The 19,094-nt window shown below is 44.5% G+C and overlaps 1 protein-coding gene across 3 annotated transcripts in view; it reads left to right on the top strand.

Annotated features, from left to right (window-relative positions):
* The window catches only part of Fbxo16 (F-box protein 16), a 52,320-nt gene that overhangs the window by 23,052 nt on the left and 10,174 nt on the right, over positions 1-19,094 (top strand). For all 3 annotated transcript variants that reach the window (XM_028890012.2, XM_028890013.2, XM_028890010.2), the window contains 3 exons: positions 772-936; positions 5,843-6,072; positions 11,813-11,915. In XM_028890012.2, coding sequence (XP_028745845.1) covers positions 772-936; positions 5,843-6,072; positions 11,813-11,915 — 498 coding nt within the window. The remainder of the gene's footprint in view (positions 1-771; positions 937-5,842; positions 6,073-11,812; positions 11,916-19,094) is intronic.

Below are 19,094 nucleotides of genomic sequence, written 5' to 3'. Positions count from 1 at the left end.
GAGAACCATTGCCATAGACTGTGCAGTGCAGGGCACCTGTAAATAGAAAAGCTCAAAAGAGGGCACTTGTGAAATAAGTACTGAGAGGACAAGAATGAAAGATATCTAAGCTAAGCTGCATACCTGTGAGCTCAGTACTCAGAAAGCTAAGGCCGGAGAACCATTATGAGTTCAGGGCTACCCTGCACTACAAAATGAATCCTTTCTCAAAAACAAAACAGAAAGGTGGGTAGATCTGCATGTGCCAGTATACCCTCAGAGGGATTGGGGATGGGGGGTGATGGGAAGAAGCCACTATTTCTTACAAGTAATTCTTTACTGTATTAAACTGAAGTTAGGGGCCTGGAGAGATGATTCAGAGTTAAGAGCACTGGCTGCTCTTGCAGACGATCCAGGTTCGGTTCCCAGCACCTACATGGGAGCTTACAACTTGTCTATAATTCCAGTTCCAGAGCATCTGACCCCCTATTCTGGATTGCATGCCTATACATACACACAGGCAAGTATCGATACACATAAAAGTAAAAATAAATAAATGTTTAAATAATAATAAAAAATAAATAAACTGGAGTTAAATTAAGATATAAACCTGCAAAGCAGGCTTGGTGGGGGCATACCTGTGATTCCGGCACACCACAGGTGGATCGGAAGTTTTCTGTTACCAGCTGTGCCTTTGAGGAGACTGACAGAAGTTATCTGGGGTCCCGCAGCATAGCTCAGGCACTAGCAGAGACAAGGCTATGAAGTGAATAGGCTGCTTTGTTTTCCCAGGTGAGCTGGTACTGGAAGAGCTTGGCCGAGTTGGACCAGCTGTGGATGCTCAAGTGTCTGCGCTTTAACTGGTACATCAGCTTCTCCCCGACGCCATTTGAGCAGGGCGTCTGGAAAAAGCACTACATTCAAATGGTGAGAGAACTTCACGTCAGCAAACCCAAGGCAAGTCTGAGACAGAAAGCAGCGCACTTAGAAAACACCAGCTGTAGCAAATTCTAGAACCGTGAGTTCATGATGGGAATGGGTCAAAGGACATACCCCATGACTTCAAACTCCTCCTCGTCTGAGGCTTCATAGACCTCTTTTAGGATATTCATGTCACAGAGAGCTCTCACATGGGAATTCTGCATCATATTCAGTCATTGTCAGCATGAGCCATTAGAATTTACATATTCAGGGCCAGGCGGTGGTGGCGCACGCCTTTAATCCCAGCACTCGGGAAGCAGAGCCAGGCGGATCTCTGTGAGTTCGAGACCAGCCTGGTTTCCAAAGCGAGTTCCAGGAAAGGTGCAAAGCTACACAGAGAAACCCTGTCTTGAAAAACCAATAATAATAATAATAATAATAATAATAATATAAAATAAAGAATTTACATATTCAGATTTGTTATGATTCTACACAATGAGCTGAAGTTTGTTGGTTGGTCGGTCAGTGGGTTAATTAGTTCATTGTTTGAGACAGCATCTCCTTGTGTAGCCTAGGCTGGCTTTGATCTCAAGAGCCTCCTGCCTCAGCATTAGGGATGCTGTTGCTATAGATATGGACCACAGTGCATCATGGGGTCCACATACATTATCAACTGTCATGGCGATCTACACTAAGGCCTCATGCAAGCATGATGGCCTGAGTTTGGAACTCCGTATAAAAAAGCCAGAAATTGTGGAACACACTTGTAATCCCAGCACTGGGGACGTGGAGAGAGGATGATCCCTTGGGCTCAGCTAAGACCAATGGGAGAGCTCCTGGTCTCAGTGAGAGACCCTGACACCCAAGGTTTAACTCTGACCTTCACAATCATGTTCACACATGTGTTCACAGACACATACACACATACTCATTTGATGTGAATATGCACAGAATTAAAAAAAAAAGAAATATAGGATCATTTTAATACAGATATGCAAACAAGCCATCTAACAAGATTCAACATCCATTCATGATGACAGAATTCCAGAAAGACTTCATTCAGGCTGGGAACATAGCTCAGCAGCAGACTCAGTGCTTGCCTAGCATGTGTCAGGCCCAGGGTTTAACCCCAGCACCAGCACAAAAGATTTGAAATGATAAGAGCAAAACTTGTCTACTTCATCAGTGTGGATATCATTATTGCCAGTTTGTTAGAGTACCAAGCATTTTGTGCTATTCAGAATTAATGAGTTTTCTATATTTTATTATTACTTATACTTAAGTACTTCCCAGGTTTTCAAAATCATCCCATATTATTTTAATAGTATTGCATTAATTGCTTTTAGCATTGCTGGCAAGAGCAATTTGGAAAGAAAGGTTTATTTTGGCTCACTGTCCTCAATGGTGGGGAGTCATGGCTGAAGGATCTTGAGGAGGCTGGTTGTCAGGGTGTCCTGTGTCACGTGGGTCTGTCAAAGAAAGAGGTCACTCCAGGATGAAATTGTAAGGCCAGTGTGGTAGCAGGAAGGTCCAGCCTCTGATGAACTGAACCTCGAACAGCCATACAAAGGCATATTTACTGATTGTTACACTAAGTTGTTTTTTGGGTAAAGTATTTCCTCACACCAAGATCCCTAATCTAAAGATCCCTAATCTAATCTATATGTCTCTCTAGAGGAGAGCATCACATGCCCTCATGACTTTAGTCCTTTACTGTGTAAATACACAGTAATCTAAGAGCCTCAGGTGTGCCAGAAGTGTCTTGTGACCAAAGTCAGGCAAAGGCTGCAACGCCCCTTCAGAAAAACAACTCCACAAATCATGGAAAACAATCGCCGTTTTCCACAAAGATTCTTTACTGTTTTCCACAGTGATTCCTCAAGGTCAAAGTACTTCTAGAAAGCAGGTATTCACTCTAATGTCTACCCTGGATACAGTGAAAACTGTTTATTCTAATGTCTACCCCAAATACCACAACTTTGCTAAATTCCTACAGCAGCTGGTCACATTGCATCCACAGCCAAGAAGCTGAGAGTTAAGGGGGCTGGAGAGATGGCTCAGGAGTTAAGAGCACTGGTTGCCTTTCCAGAGGTCCTGAGTTCAATTCCCAGCACCCCCATGATGGTTCACAGCCATCTATAATGAGATCTGGTGCCCTCTTCTGGTGTACAGGCATACTATATATGTGGTAACTAAATAAATCTTTTTTAAAGAAGAAAAAGCTAAGAGTTGAATGCTGGTACCTAGTCACTGTCTCCTTTTTATCCGGTCTGGAACCTCAGTGCACAGAATAATGCTGCTCCAGTTAGGGTGGCTCTTCTCACTTCAATTAACCCAGTCCAGAAACTCCCTCACAGATGTGCCCAGAGGTTTGTCTCCTAAGTGATTCTAGATCCTGTCAAATTGACAATATCAACCATTACAAGGATTAAAGTAGAACTCCTCCAGCAGAAAGACAAGGGTTTATTTCTAAATAAGCTAATAGAAATTAACATCCACTCTAGACGGGACCTGTACATCATACAGAAATATACCAATATTACATTTCTCCTAAGTTGGCTATTGGGCTACAGTGACTGGTAATCTTGATTGTCAGCTTTACATGCCTGGGACTGACCTCTCTCCGTGTGTGTGAGCCATTGTCTTGATTGCTAGTTGATGTAGGAGGTCTCAGTCCACTACAGGTGGTGCTAACCCTAGTCAGGTGGCCCTGAGCTAGCTAAGAAAGGTAACAGGGCATGAGCCTGGAAGCAAGCCAGTAAGCAGCATTCCTCCATGGTTTCTGCTTCGACTTCCTTCCCTGCTTTCCCTTGATGATGAATTGTAACCTGTTGTTGTTTGTTTCTGCTCTTTTGGGGGGGCCTGCCACCCAGCTCCCAAATACATCACACACAGAGGCTTAGTCTTAATTATAAATGCCTAGCCTTAGCTTGGCTTGTTTCTGGCCAGCTTTTCTTAACTTTAAATTATCCCATCTACCTTTTGCCTCTGGACTTTTACCTTTCTTTTACTTCTGTATATCTTATTTTCACTCTTACTCTGTGGCTAGCTAGGCAGCTGGCCCCTAGCATCTTCCTCTCCTTGTTCTCTTGCTCTTTCTTCTCCTCCTCCCAGATTCTCTTTCTATATATTCTCTCTGCCTGCCAGCCCTGCCTATCCTTTCTCCTGCCTTGCTATTGGCCAGTCAGCTCTTTATTAGACCATCAGGTATTTTAGACAGGCACAGTAACACAGCTCTACAGAGTTAAACAAATGCAACTTAAAAGAATGCAACACATCTTTGCATCATTAAAACAAATGTTCCACAGTATAAACCAGTGTAACACACCTTAAAATAACATTCTACAACAGTAACCTGTGTGATGAAATGAACCCTTTCCTCCCCAAGTTGCTTTTGGTCATGGAGTTTATCATAGCAGCAGACAGCAAACTGATACATCCACAATCATTCATTAAGTGAGTAAATATTTATCAAACACTGGTATGTACTAGGTGCTAACAATACAAAGATCCTAACCAGTTTTCCATAAAACTCAGTCCAGTAACCATGACATACCCAAATAAACACTGTAATCAAAACGCTTAATACTGAGGATAATCTTGGAGTAGACATGAACACAACAAACAAGGAGTGGTCAAACAATGGGCCGTGTTAAGCTTGGGGAGCTAGGGGGATTGCTACTCTCTCCTCCCTGCTTTCTTTTCTTCCTCCCTTCCTTCTTTATTTTTTTTGGTGGTGGAGCTGGGTATGGAATATAAGACCATAGCAAAGTCTCTACCAGAGAGCTACATCCCAGTCCCAACTGGGGAAATTCTTGATTTTTCACTCACAATTGAAGCAAGTTGATTTACCGAGCAAAGCCTCCCTAATCTCTTAATGAACAAAAATTGAGCTCTTAATGGCTTCCCAACATACCAGTACCACTTCCCTTAGGCTAAACCCGCACTGAAAACACTTTACGAACCAAGTGCACAAAAGACAGACTTCTAATTTTGGAAATGAAATAGAATTATTCTTCAGGAGTGGCTTCGCTTCGGATAACTGACACAAGCTACAGTCTGCTCCTGTGCAACTTGAACTTGTCTGTCTGTCAGTTCTTTAAGGGTAGGGCACTGTGGGGAGGGGAGGGGGTGCACCCTTTTATGAATATATTAACTGCAGTGTGACAAGCTAGATCATGGGATGTAGAGCTACAGGATAGGATAAGAAGGCTTAACGTACCGACTTGAAGCACAACAGACTTGGATTTGAATCCTGTGTTCAAACTGAAATTCTACTTATGTCCTTATGGATCAATGAAATAGTTTCTTCTGGCTTCAGATTCTGCCTCTGTAAAAACAGAAGCAATGATTTAAATTACTCGTGAAAGTCAGGAGTGGTGCTCACACCTATAATCCCGGCACTTCTGAGGCCGGGGAGGGAGCATGGCAGTGAGCTCAAAGCCATCCTGGTTACCTAAGGCCAGGCTGGGTCACAGACTGAGACACTGCCTTTGAAAACCAAATAAGACTCAGCTGGTAGAGTGTTTGCTTGTCGGTCATGAAGTCCTAAATTCAGTTTCCAGCACTATATACACCTGGTGTCATAGGCCTGTAACCTCAGCATTCAGGAGGCAGAGGAGGGAGGTTCAAGAGTTCAAATTCATTTTGGGCTATACTGGGAGTCTGAGGTGAGCTTGGGCTACACAAGACCCAGTATAGATAATAACAAATAAATTACTATGAAGATGGAATAAAAAAATGCAAAGAAACTGCTGTGCACATCCGAGTACTCTTGGGACCTGGCTGCTGTAATCCTCATCATTATCACCAGTCACTGCCATAGTAAAAAAGAGGAGGAGGAGGAGGAGGGTGGTTAAGATGTTTGTGTCCTTTGTCTCTTGGTGGCGGTGGTGATATTCCGCTACTCCGGTAGTAGAAATAATACATTTTCTTCCTCTAGACGCCTCCAAAGGATGGATTCATCATTGCCGATGTTCAGCCCGTTTCCGGCAGTTCTCTAGAGGAAAAGCCATCGCCTTCGTTAGCTTTGCGGTCCTCCTCCGCCTTAAGAAAGAAGACTAACCCAGGGGAGAAAGAGCTTCCACCGTGGCGATCATCGGATAAGCATCCCACTGACATCATCCGCTTTAATTATCTAGACAACTGTGACCCTGAGCACTTCTGGAAAGGGTGAGAAGCTCCATGCCCCTCTCAGACTATTTGTTTTTTAAAATAATTGATTGACACTTGAGTAGATGAAAAAAAAAAAAGTGATCCCAGACCTCACTGTGAACGTCAGAAGCCTTTCAATAGGTCGATGCGGACTAACCATTCTCAACAAGTTTGTGCTTTTCATCATCAACCGTCTGCTTCTTATAGCTGTCATGACTTAGCATTGCAGCTTCCTTGATATTTTAAATACTGTGTGTGCGTGCCACGGCACACGTGTGAGGAGGTCAGAGGACCACTTCCAGGAGTCAATTCTCTCCTTCCACCCTGGGTTCAGGGGATCCAACGCAGATCATTAGGCATGTGTAGCAAGAACTATTGCCCGCTGAGCCACCTGGCCAGCCCATCATTGAATATTTAAAACCTTACTAAGTTATTTATTTGTATGTATGTGTTGTGTGTGCATGCACGTGGGTGTTGGGAGGGGTGCCCGTGGAGGCCAGAAGAAGGACTTGGAACTGGAGTTACAGGCGGTTGTGTGCTGTTCAGTGTGGATCCTGGGAACTGGACTCGGGTCCTGTGAGAAAGCGGGAAGAGAGAGCCCTTAACTGATAGGCCATCACTCCAGGCCCAGCTGTCTTATTTCAGTATTAATTCCAAGCCAGCATCGTGTGGTTCGTCCTAGTTTTTTTTTTTTTTTTTTCCTTTTCCTTTTTATGCTTCCTTCCTTTACCAGTGAATAAGCAAACGATAGGAGGGAGGGACAAACTTTGATCCCCTCCCCGACCCATGCCGTGCATGAGGTAGTAAGACAGCCAGGGACCTTTCTGTTGAACTCACGGCCAGGGAAACCAAGCTAAGTAGGGATGGACTTGTAAAAAGATCAGACCAAGTTCGAAGCAGCTTGAGTTAAGTAATGAGACCCTGTCTCAAAAGAAAAATGGCAGTTGAAATATTGGTGATACACACCTATAGTCAGCCCTGAGGAGGTTGAGGCAGGAAGATAGCACATTAAGGCTAGCCTGGGCTACCTAGAGATATCCCGTCCCTGCCCCCCAAAACAAAAACAAAAACAAAACTCAGACCAAAGAGTGTATTACAATGAAGTAGAAAGGTAAGTTATATATGATCAAATATTACCAATTATTGAAATGAGATAGAGACTGTATGGGTCATCCCAGTGCTGTTAATCTCTCAACTTTCCTGCCTTTGGGAGGTTGTTTGGTTTGTGGAGATAGAGTCTCCTTTTGTAGCCCAGGCTTTGTCTTGGATCTGTGTTCTTCCTGCCTCAGAACCCTGAATGCTGGGATTATAAGTGTGTGCCACCATGCCTGGCTTTCCTGTCATTTGGAGTTTCGGTATATGGATGCTCTCCATCAAATTGTAATTTGATGGCTATCCATTTTTCCAGCGTGTGGCCAAGCTGGATGGTGTGGCAAAGCCAGGCTGATAAAGCCAATTTAAGCCAGTTTTAGGATTAAACAAGGTCTGGAAGTTAGCTTCTAGTCCTGCACCTAAAATAGTGAATGGAGGAGGAGGCTGGGCAGTCACGGTCCACAGTGTGTAGCTCATCTAGGTACACACAGGATTGTAAGCATGTGCTAAATTATCTGGGATTTTGGCTTTAAAAAAAAAATCTGTGTATTAAAGCTGGGGCAGGGGTGGGGGAGGGAGAGGAGGGTGGCAGCGGCAGCGCACGCCTTTAATCCCAGCACTTGGGAGGCAGAGGCAGGCAGATCTTTGTGAGTTTGAGGCCAGCCTGGGCTACAGAGCGAGTCCCAGGACAGGCACCAAAGCTACACAGAGAAACCCTGTCTCGAAAAACCAAATAATAATAATAATAATAGTAATAATAATAATAAAGCTGGGCAGTAGTGGTGCATGCTTTTAATCCCAGTGCTCGGGAGGCAGAGGCAGGCAGATCTCTGTGAGTTTGAGGATAGCCTGGTCTACAGATCCAGTTCCAGGACAGGTAGGGCTGTTACACAAAGAAACCCTGTCTCAACAACAACAAAAACCTGTATATTGAGGAAAGGAGGAGGTAGGGGAAAGTACTAGGATCTGTAGCCAAATGCAGCTTGAATCTAGAAGGGATCCTAGTTGAAAGGACAGCAGGGAAAGAGGGAGAAAAGAGGAAGGGAGAGAAGGAAGGAGGAAGGTGAGGCAGGAGAGAGGGAGGGAAAAAAGAAATGACAAAAGGCATCCTTGGAACAACTGCAGAAATTTAAATATGGACCATTATTATTATTATTATTACTTTTTTTTGTTTTTTTGTTTTTTGAGACAGGGTTTTTCTGTGTAGTTTTGATGCCTGTCCTGGATCTCGCTCTGTAGCCCAGGCTGGCCTCAAACTCACAGAGATCCACCTGGCTCTGCCTCCTGAGTGCTAGGATTAAAGGTGTGCGTCACCGCCGCCACCGCCACCGCCACCGCCCGGCAGAATATAGACCATTATTAAATGATATTTAATATGTATATTTCCTAAGACATAATGGTGCTAGTGTGAGTGGGGAGACAAGTGTCTTCATCTTAGGAGATGAGTGTTAAAGTATTAAGGAGGGTTGTGTCATTTCTGCAACTAATCAAACAACCACCACCACACAACCCAGCCATATATATGTGGAAGGTGCAGTGAAGCCCAGAACAGCCAAGTGTTATTAATATCTACTTGAGGCTGAGATCATCGCCCTAGCCTGCCAGCTTTTCTGTCCATTTGAAACTCCTCAATTAAAACCTGGGAGATGTCTTGAAAATGAAGTGGCAGGTAATGTTTGGGCAGACACAGTCTTTTTATTTTATTTTTATTTTATTTACTTTTTTTTTTTTTTTTTTTTTTTTTTTTGTTTTTTTGTTTTTTTGTTTTTCGAGACAGGGTTTCTCTGTGTAGCTTTGTGCCTTTCCTGGAACTTGCTTTGTAGACCAGGCTGGCCTTGAACTCACAGAGATCCACCTGGCTCTGCCTCCCGAGTGCTGGGATTAAAGGTGTGTGCCACCACTGCCCGGCTACAGTCTTTTTAATAAAAAGCTTTTTATGGCAGATATTCAATAATAGATAGATATCAAAATTAAGCTTTTGTGGCTATTATCAATTGTTAACAGTTTGCAATCCATAGCCAATCTGGAGTCATTTATTCCTTACCTACTCTGCCCCTCCCTTTCATGATGATGCTGATGATTAAGCCAGGCAGGGTCTTACTATGAAGCCCAAGCTTGCTTTAAATTCCCAATCCTCCTGCCTCAATCTTCTCAATGCTGGGACCACAAGCATTTATCACCATGTCTGGATCCCTAAATAATTTTTCAAATAAATAATGTTATATTATTTCATATATGACTTATTTCATATGCCATATACTTCTACGTGTATTCTCCCCCCCCCCCCCCCCCCTTTGTCTGGGAACTTGTTTTGTAAACCAGGCTGGCCTTCAACTCACAGAGATCCACCTGCCTCTGCCTCCTGAGTGACTGATTCTACCTGTATTCTTAAGTGGTAAGGACCCTTTATAAAAATCATAATCTGACACCATCTTCATCTAACTCAATGAATAACTCTTTAATACAATTAAGGGTCATCAGTGCTCAGGGTTCCTTGAATGTCACACAGATGTTTGGCTTTTTAATGAATGCTTTGTTTAATAAGGTTCCAGATACGGTCTAAAATACAGGTTGTATTTGACTCACGCGTCCGTTCTTGCCCTGGATTAGAAGTTAACCTTCTGTGCCGCCGCCTCCTCCTCCTCCTCTTCTGTTGTTCCTTCCCTTCCGCCCTCCTCCGCCTTGTCCCCGCCCCTTGCAGTTTGATGTAGGAATGGGGCCATTTGTCATGCTCCTCACCTGACCCTGTGGAGCGGCCCACCACAGTGCAGCCTCTCATGTCCCCTGTTGTCTGACCCTGGCCACTGCCGGTAGTCAGAATCAGAGGCTCTAGAGTATATGAACAAAGACGCGCACCTCCATTTCTGGCTCTCTCTGTGTTGTTGGTAACCATGGAAGCACAACACATTACCTAGATCAGGCAGACTTAGTCTAGAAAGGACCAGAAGGCAGATATTTTAGACTCTGTAGGACATAGGCTCCACAGCATAACTGCTCAGCATAGCCTGAAAAATCGCCTAGATGTTCCACACACAAAACTCACCATTTTCTAATACAACTTTAGGAACAAAAGTAGGCAGCAGACTGGACTTTCCTGTGGGCCATAGATTGATGGCCTCTGCCTTCTCCTAGCATGTGTGATAGCAAACAAGTGTTAATACTAACATACACATGATTACTGAAAATAACTTCAGATTTCCTGGTCTGTACTTTTATCTTTAGAAGATACCCTACTAAGAATATTTAGATAGAAGCTGCATGCCTTTAATCCCAGCACTTGGAGGCAGGGGCAGGCAGATCTCAGTGAGTTTGAGGCCAGCCTGGTCTACAAAGCAAGTTCCAGAACAGCCAGTCAGGACTGTTACACAGAGAAACCCTGTCTCGGGGTTAAAAAGAAAAAAAAAAGCAACAACAACAACCAATGAATATTCAGGTAGACTGGCATAGTGGTGTGCACCTTTAATCCCAACACTCGGGAGGCAGAGGGGCAGAGGGGCAGAGGGACGGGCAATCTCTGTTAGTTTGGAGTCAGCGTGGTCTACATAGTGAGTTCCAGGCCAGCCAGGACTATATAAATAGACCTTGTCTAAAAAAAAAAAAAAAAAAAAAAGACAGAAAGGAAGAAAAGACAGAGTATCCAGATAAATAACAGCATTAAAGGCCCAAGGAAAAACTGCTTTGTGTGTGGCAGTACCACCAGCTGTATGGATGAGATCAAACTTGTTTCATTTTGCTCTGTTATTTCCTCTCTTTCGTCCCAGCTTATACTCTGGAGAACATTTTCTACGGTTCCAAAGTCAAGTGCACAACACAAGGTTATGTTTGGGGGAGTCTAGCTTTTGCCCCCAGGTCTCCATATTGTTTCTGGGGGATTCATATGGGAATCCCTCCTATAAATAACAGTTTTTCAAATTTTTGTATCATTCTTCCTTTTTAAAAAGTCTGAAGAACTGGATATGGTGGTGCCTGCCTGTGATCCAAGCTCAGGAGTCAGAGGCAGGATGATCAGCTGGAGTTTTGAGGCATCCTGGTCTACATAGCAAGTTTCAGGAGCAGTCAGCAAGGGTTGTATAGTAGGATCCTGCCACCTCAAAAGTATAAAATAATCTAACAAATAGAAAGTACAGGAGCCATTGTTCTTGCAGAGGACCTGAGTTAAGTTCCTAGCCCCCAAAAGGGCAGTTCATAATTGCCTGTAACTCTAGTTCTAGGAGATCTGACACCCTCTTCTGGCCTCCACAGGCACTGCTTATATATACATGTAGGCAAAACACAAACACCTAAAATAAAAATTACGTTTTAAAAAGTACTGGCAAATAGCAGACATGTTATGCTTTTAGATGTCTCCTTCTGAGATAAATGGCAGCATACAATATATTCGCCTCTCTTTACCTGGTTTTCTTTTTATGTGTCATTGTATCCTGGGGCTCACGCTACAGTGGTCTATAGAACTCTTCTGACTTCCTTTTCACAGCTCATAGCTCACCACTGTGTTCCTGTGCCAGGGCTGATTGAACTGGCTCTCTGTAGACAGACATTTGACTCATTTCCAGCGGAGTGTAGGTCCTTAAATCACAGGACCATCAGAAGTCGAATGAAAAAATAACTATGTGAGCTGCTGAAGACTTAAAATTTATAATTTTCCCATCACTTTGCAATTTTGCAGAAGAAGAAAAAGAAACGAAGTGACCCCAGACTTCAAGCGGCAGTTGCGAGATAAGAAAAACAGGCTTGAGGAGAAAGCCAGGCTCAGGAAAGCACAGTCACTGGTAAGTCCGCTTCCAAAACACTCCCCCCCCCATAACTGGTGGAAATTACCCTGATCCCTAATCCTATTTGTGAAATTGAATTTGTTTGCTAAATCAGAATCATCAAGTGGTTGTTTAAACCTTGGTCTCTGGGGCTAGAGATGTAGCTCAGTTGCTAGAGCTATTGGCAGCGTACAGGAAGCCCTGACTTCCATCCCCAGTACAGCAAAACCTCACAGTGGGGAACGCCTGTGATCTCAGCTCTTGGGAGGTAGAGGCGGGAGAATTATAAGTTCCTGGTCATCTTTGGCTACACAGCAAGCTCAAAGCCAGCCTGGGCTACAAATAAAGAAATGAATGAATAAATAAATAAGTAGATAGGTAGGTAGATAGATAGATAGATAGATAGATAGATAGATAGATAGATAGATAAATGGGTGGATGGAGTAACTCCCCAAAAAAAACTGAATTAAGAATTTTTCTGTCTCCAGTTAAAAAGTAGTTAATCGGCAACATAATAATGTCAGTAATTGTGACTAGGGAACACAATTATTTTGTAGCAGATTTTCCCAAATTGTAATTTGGACCACGGGGGATCCCCTTTTCATCACATTATGAGAGGTTTTGGAGCAAGTAGGAAGGAGTTCGGGTAGGGTTAAAAGTGCATGTAATGAGAACTGAGAAGCCGAGGACACACTCCAGGAAAATTAATAGAGAATGGATGTCAATTGACAGGATAATCTGCACCCACTTGGGAGTAAATCTCTTCCACAGCTCTGCTTGAGAACCTGTTACTTTCTGCTGAAATGTATTTTCGAGTGTTATATTTAAAAAAAAAAAACCAAGAGAGTGAGAGATAAGCTTCTTAAAATAGACCTGCCTGTGTGCTGAAGACCAGTTCTTCTGCACTGGAGGAGGCTTCTTGTAGATATGTACAGCCTGTGAAGCTTGGATCTGGACCAAAGCCATAAAGCTGTCCATGAATCTGCTGATTGAAAAGATAGACAGACAGACAGACAGACAGACAAACAGATAGATAGATATTGAAAGATGATAGAGATAGAGAGATGATAGATAGATAGTTGCATAGATACATAGATAGGTGGATAGATAGATAGATAGATAGATAGATAGATAGATAGATAGATAGATAGATAGATATCCACCTTATTGCACAGGCCATTATGAGGCATCCTGCCTGGTTTCCATCTCACTAAGAGTGAGGAGGAGGAGGAAAGCCGCCAAACAGAATCTGAGCCAGATATAGTGGCCCACTCTTGAATTCCAACATTCAGGAAGCTGAGGCAGGAGGACAGCTGTGGGTCTGAGACTGGACTCAAAATACCAGAGAGACAGAGAGAGGGGAGAAAATATGAATCTGAAGATAAGAGTTGGTGGCAATGTATACTTAGAAATTATCAATGCAATTGTATGTTTCTCCTGTTTAAAAAAGCACAAAAATCCGTGGCTTTTCACATTAACTACCCATCAAAAACTAGCAGAGATTTCTTAAAGTATTCATTAGAATTCAAAAGTGGGGGCTGGAGAGATGGCTCAGCGGTTAAGAGCTCTAGCTGCTCTTCCAGAGGACCTGGGTTCAATTCCCAGCACCCACATGACAGCTCACAACTGTCTGTAACTCCAGTTCCAGAGAATCTGACACCCTCACACAGACATACATGCAGGCGAAACACCAATGTACATAAAATAAAAATAATAAATTTAAAAAAATTCAAAAGTGGAAGGATGGAGATGTAACTCAGCTGGTGGAGCGCTTACCGAGCAGGCATGAAGTCCTGGGTTCAATTCTCAGCACTGCACAACCTGGTCATGCTAGCTTACACCTATAATCCCAGTACAGGGGAGGTGGAGGCAGGAGGATCAGAACTTCAATGTTATCCTTAGCTACATAGCAAGTTCAAGTCCAGCCTGAGCTATGTGAGACCCTGTGCCAAAACAAACAAACAAACAAACAAACAAACAAACAAAATGAAGACATTAGAAAGTGGTTAGGTGCTGGGCGGCGGCGGCGGCGGCGGCGGCGGCGGCGGCGGCGCACGCCTTTAATCCCAGCACTGGGAGGCAGAGCGGGCAGAGCCAGGAGGATCTCTGTGAGTTCGAGGCCAGCCTGGTCTACAGAGCGAGATCCAGGACGGGCACCAAAGCTACACAGAGAAATCCTATCTCAAAAAACCAAAAACAAAACAAACAAAATAAGTGGTTGGGCACGGTGATATACCCTGTAATCCCAGCACTGGGGAGGTAAGATACTACCTCAGAAGCCTAGGTAAAATACATAAATAATAAACTATGAAGAAGTTGTGCTAATTAGGGCTAAGAGGGAAATCCAGATGAATTAATGATAGAGAACAATTAGCTATTGCTAAACACATGATTATTATATCTACTTGTTTTGGTTTTGTAAGAATACTAATTATAATTACTACATACATTTGGTAGTTTTGATAAAGAACATGGAGTATAATTAACCCCCGACCAGAACTATGCTGTGGTCTTTGACTCATGCCTTTGGATATGCTGGCCTGTGACAAGCCTGGCGGCTGGGTACCAGTTCAGGACCCCTCTCCACAGAGTGGCAGTTTGCACTCGGTCTGGGTCACAGGCCCGGGAAGGAAAAGGCCATGCTGGTGATGTAGGACTCTTGTGACAATGAGGAAATGCTGGGGGAGCCTAGAGAGGGGAGGGAGTGGCATGGAGATATCCCCCCTCCATAGGGGGACACACGAGACCGCACCCCAGATGACTCCGATGAGGGACTTGGATAGGAAGTTCCGGGATCCTTTCAACAGGTTTATGGGGGACGGAGGAGAAACAGGTGGGTGTTGTAGTTGGGGGAGCCTGTGCTAACTAAACAGCTGACAGTGGCAGGCCTCCTTCCCCTAACCAGAGGGCTATCTGAGACTACAATCATTGAAGACATGTTGTTCCTCTCCTGCGGGAGAGGGGTATGTGGTAGTTGGAGAAGGTAAAGTGTGGAATGGAAAGGTTTGGGGAAGAAGGAAGAAGAAAGAATACAAGGGATATTGCGTAGGCCTGCCAGGGAGACTAGCTTCTCTTCTGCCTGTCACTCCAGGGAGCAAGCTGAGATGGGGCTCTGTCTGAAGAGAAACGTCCCCAGGGCATCAGCTTCTAATTTGCACAGGGAGCGCTGTGAGCTTGCCCAATTCCTGCTTAACCGGTGTGAGTTTGGAAGTCGGCTTTTTCTTGTGTTCTCACGTGTACTACGGAGATCTCAGGGGCTGCCTGAGACGCAGCCCATTCCCTAACCACTTTTTGGTGTGAACATTTGTTAGGAGATGGGAATCAAGCTTAGATCTGGTTGGGGATGCTTTGAAATTTCCAAGACTTCTTGGAAAACTTTCAGACATATCAAGAAATCCCCATTACTATTAGTAGTGACAATATTCCATATCAAACAGATCAGGTTGAAAAGCACAAACGCCATGAATGCCTTCATCTTATTTAAACTTCAAGGATTTCCCAGTCTGCCAGTCTGGTATCAAAACACACACACACACACACACACACACACACACACACACACACGGACATGGATACACACACACACACACACACACACACACACACACACACACGGACACACACACACATCTTTTTTTCTTCTTCTTCTTCCCCATCTTAATAGCTGACCTCCAAAATCCATATAGGGAAGGAGGGAGCTGTCTCCTTGCAGGGAGGCCTTGCGGGGAGGCCTTGCAGGGAGGCCTTGGTGAGTTTGTAGAGAAGAACAGCGCACCAGGGGCACCGTGTTAGACACCTGGATGCCAAGGAGGGGCAGCCTAAGCCTACAGTTCTTGAGATCAGGGGAAGAATCTCCTTTGTTACTTCTGTCTGGGAAAGGGGAGGGGAGAGGGGAGGGAAGGGGAACAGAGGGGAAGGCAAGGAAGGATGGAGGCAGAGAGTGGAAGGTGAAAGGAAAAAGAGAGGGAAGTTGAGATGGGTCGTGGAGGTCATCAGGACATGAGTGAGCCCCTCATCCCGTTTCAAGGAAGTATGTTTGCTGCTATGGGGCGTAAACCTCCTTCGATCTCTGTGGTAAATTCTGTTCATTTTATACATACAAATAAGATCTTGCAAGTCTCAAAGTCCAAGAAAACAAAAGCCTCCTGGACCTGGACTCAGAGGAGCAGAGATGACATCTTTAAAAAAATGCTTTTTGAGATGTTATTTATTTTAATGTTTGTGTGTTTTGCCTGTGTGTGTCTGTGCTCCACGTTGTGCAGTGTCCACAGGGGCCAGAAGAGGGTCTTGGAGCGTCTGGAGCTGGAGTTACAGGTGGTTGTTAACTATGTGGGACTCGAACCTGGGTTCTCTGAAGAGCAGCCAGTGCTCTTAACCACTGAGCCATCTCTCTAGCCGCGCCTCCACAAACCCCCACAAACCCCCAGCTGACACCTCGTTTTGATCTCTCCTTCCCACCAGGGTCGAGTATAAAACACACACACACACACACACACACACACACACACACACACACACACACACCTTTGTCTCCGTTGGACTTTTCCTTGGAAGTTAGTCCTTGCTTTTCAGGTCCTGTCTGGGCTGGGCTATCAGAAAGCTGTTGAGCCTTTAATTACCCGCTTATACTCTCTAATTGCCTTAGATAAGACCCGCTGCTAATTCCAGCCTCCAGAAGGCAATTACCTTCCTCACCTCTTTTCAGGATCACTTTACTCTTAGTATCCTGACTTTTTTTTTTTTTTTAATGTTTCTTTGAGCATTCTCTTTTTGCCTTGCTGAATCAGATGGGAGGAAAAAAAAAAGAAAAAAGAAATGTACTCTAAAGCGATTCTGGGATGGTGTGAAAGAAAGAATGGAAAAGCCCAGGGTCCAGTTTCAACTCTAACAGTCAATCTCCTGGGGTTTACGTCTTCCTGGGTCTACAACGGGAATTCGCATGACAACATTGTTAAAGAATATTCTAGGCTAGAGGGTAGGGAGATAATTCTTGGGTGCTTGCCTTGAAATGAGGACCTCAGTTCAATCCCTAGAACCCATGGGGCAGCGATGGGGTGGGAAGAGCCAGGGGTGGTGTGTGTTTGCAGGTCCTAGTGTTGGGTAGGCAAAGATGAGCGGATGCTTGGCTAGCCAGCATGGCCTAGTTGCTGAATCCTCGGCTGGTGAGAGACCCTGTCTCAAAAAAACCAGGTAGATGACACCTGAGGAACCACACCGGCTATATCCGGGCCCCCACCAGCAAATGCATATGGGTGCATACCCACAATATTCCAGGCTGAATCCTGCCTCTATAAGTATCCTCTGGGTTTCTACTGAATGTGTCCATGCTTCTCTTTTCCCTTTCCTGGAGGCCGCAACTGTGATTAAAGTGACAATTAGATAGAATACCAAAGGTAAGCCATTCCATTTGTGAATCCAAATTTTAAGCCAATAATTCTCATTTACTCTCTCATCTTTTTCTTTGAACTTGGGAAAATATGATTCACTAAGAATGAAGACGTACAAAAGAGAATTCAAAGTGGTTTCCTCGCTGGCAGTCTTCAATAACTTTTCAAATTCTGGCAAACTCTCCCTGTTTTTTTGTTTTTTTTTTAATGATATTTATTTGGTTTGGATTTGCAAAGTTACCCATTTCCACTGTACAGACCTCCAAGTCTTCTATGGCTGGTATTGAGATTAAAGGCGTGTGTCTTTAATGTTGGCTGTATCCTTGGACACACAGAGATCTACCTAGCTCTGCCTCCCAAGTGTTGGGATTAAAGGTGTGCACCACCACCGCCCAGCTTTCGCTATGGCTTGCTAATAGCTCTGACCCCCAGGCAACTTTATTTATTAACATTGTTAGTTATTTAGCTGCGTTGTGTTCTTACCCTGCAAGGAAGTGTCACGAAACACGACAGAATCCGCTTATAAGAGTTTATTAGAGATACAGGGATAGAGAGTGCAGGCCTGTGGGAGAGACACGTGCGTGGAGAAGAGGAAGAGGAGAAGAGGGCCAGGAATATGGCGCTCTGCTTTAAAAACCGGCTGGGGGCGTGGCCAGGTCACGTCACTACTCCACGCATGTGCGTAGATCACATGGTCACGTTGCACGCTTACGTAGCCATGTAACGTCACGGATTCTGGTCACGCGAGATGCCTTGGCCGGAAGTTGCTAGGCGGAGATGTCCGGGTCCGCCGGGTATCCTGGCTACGAGAGACGCTTTGACCCGGAAATGGCTAGGCGGAAGTGTCCACCTGGTAAATGGGACCGTGGGGGGCGTGTTGTAAACCCTTCATTCCCGACTCTTTTTTTAAAAAAAAGAAAAAATTGTGGTTGACTGGGTACGGGGGCGACGTTTCTCTCAAAAACTGCTTCCAGCTGAATAGTGGGCGTTGGTTGGCTCTTGGGGGGTGAGGGGTATCTTGTGAAGTCCGGGATGATGGTAGAGATCCTGGAACGACGTTCTGCCGTCTCCTGGTTCTGCGCTGTCCATCCGTGCTGCTGCTGGGGAACCTCCCATTTAACAAGATACTGTTGACATAGAGAGAGCTTAGAGAGAAAGAATCGTTATTATTTTATTTTGGAGTTGGCATTTGTCTGAGGTAGATTTGGCCTGCCCAGATAGAGACATGTGACATTCACCTGAGGTAGATCTGGTCTTAGTACTCTGCTTAATTTCTATCTGAGACAAGCCTCATTAGAGGTAATTCATGTAAGGCACCTGTTTTCCTCAGGCAAGCCTTGCTGGAGGTAGTTTATTTAAGATACCTATTTCCCTTATTAGGTTAACACTTGGGAAACACAGGTGATCAGTTGCTGAGTATTGAACAATGATAGATTGTTGTATTACATTATTCCTTACCACCTGGATATTTTTGATGGTCCTTTTTGCCTCTGCTCTGGGTGGCCCTGGTTGGGAAAGGAGGGGTGATACCTTATTCCTCTGGAATTGGTGACAAGGCAGTGGATCCTGATGTCCTCTGGAGCTTGAGAATGAAAGGCCCTGTTTGTTTCACTGTATATGAAGAGAGATTTTCTGGATGGAGGTGAGATAAAAGGTTTTAGGTGGGACAGGTGGACCCAGTGAGGAAAGCCCTCGAGTTTAGCAGCTGTGGGGTTACAAGAATTACCTTGAAGGGTCCCTGCCACTTAGGGAAAGAGGTAAAGGGCGCTGGCCTGGAGGAAAGAGAAGAACCTGATCCCCAATGTGTATT

This window comes from Peromyscus leucopus, chromosome 9, assembly GCF_004664715.2.
Source record: "Peromyscus leucopus breed LL Stock chromosome 9, UCI_PerLeu_2.1, whole genome shotgun sequence".
Taxonomy (NCBI): domain Eukaryota; kingdom Metazoa; phylum Chordata; class Mammalia; order Rodentia; family Cricetidae; genus Peromyscus; species Peromyscus leucopus.
This window is presented reverse-complemented; position numbering and strand designations above follow the sequence as displayed.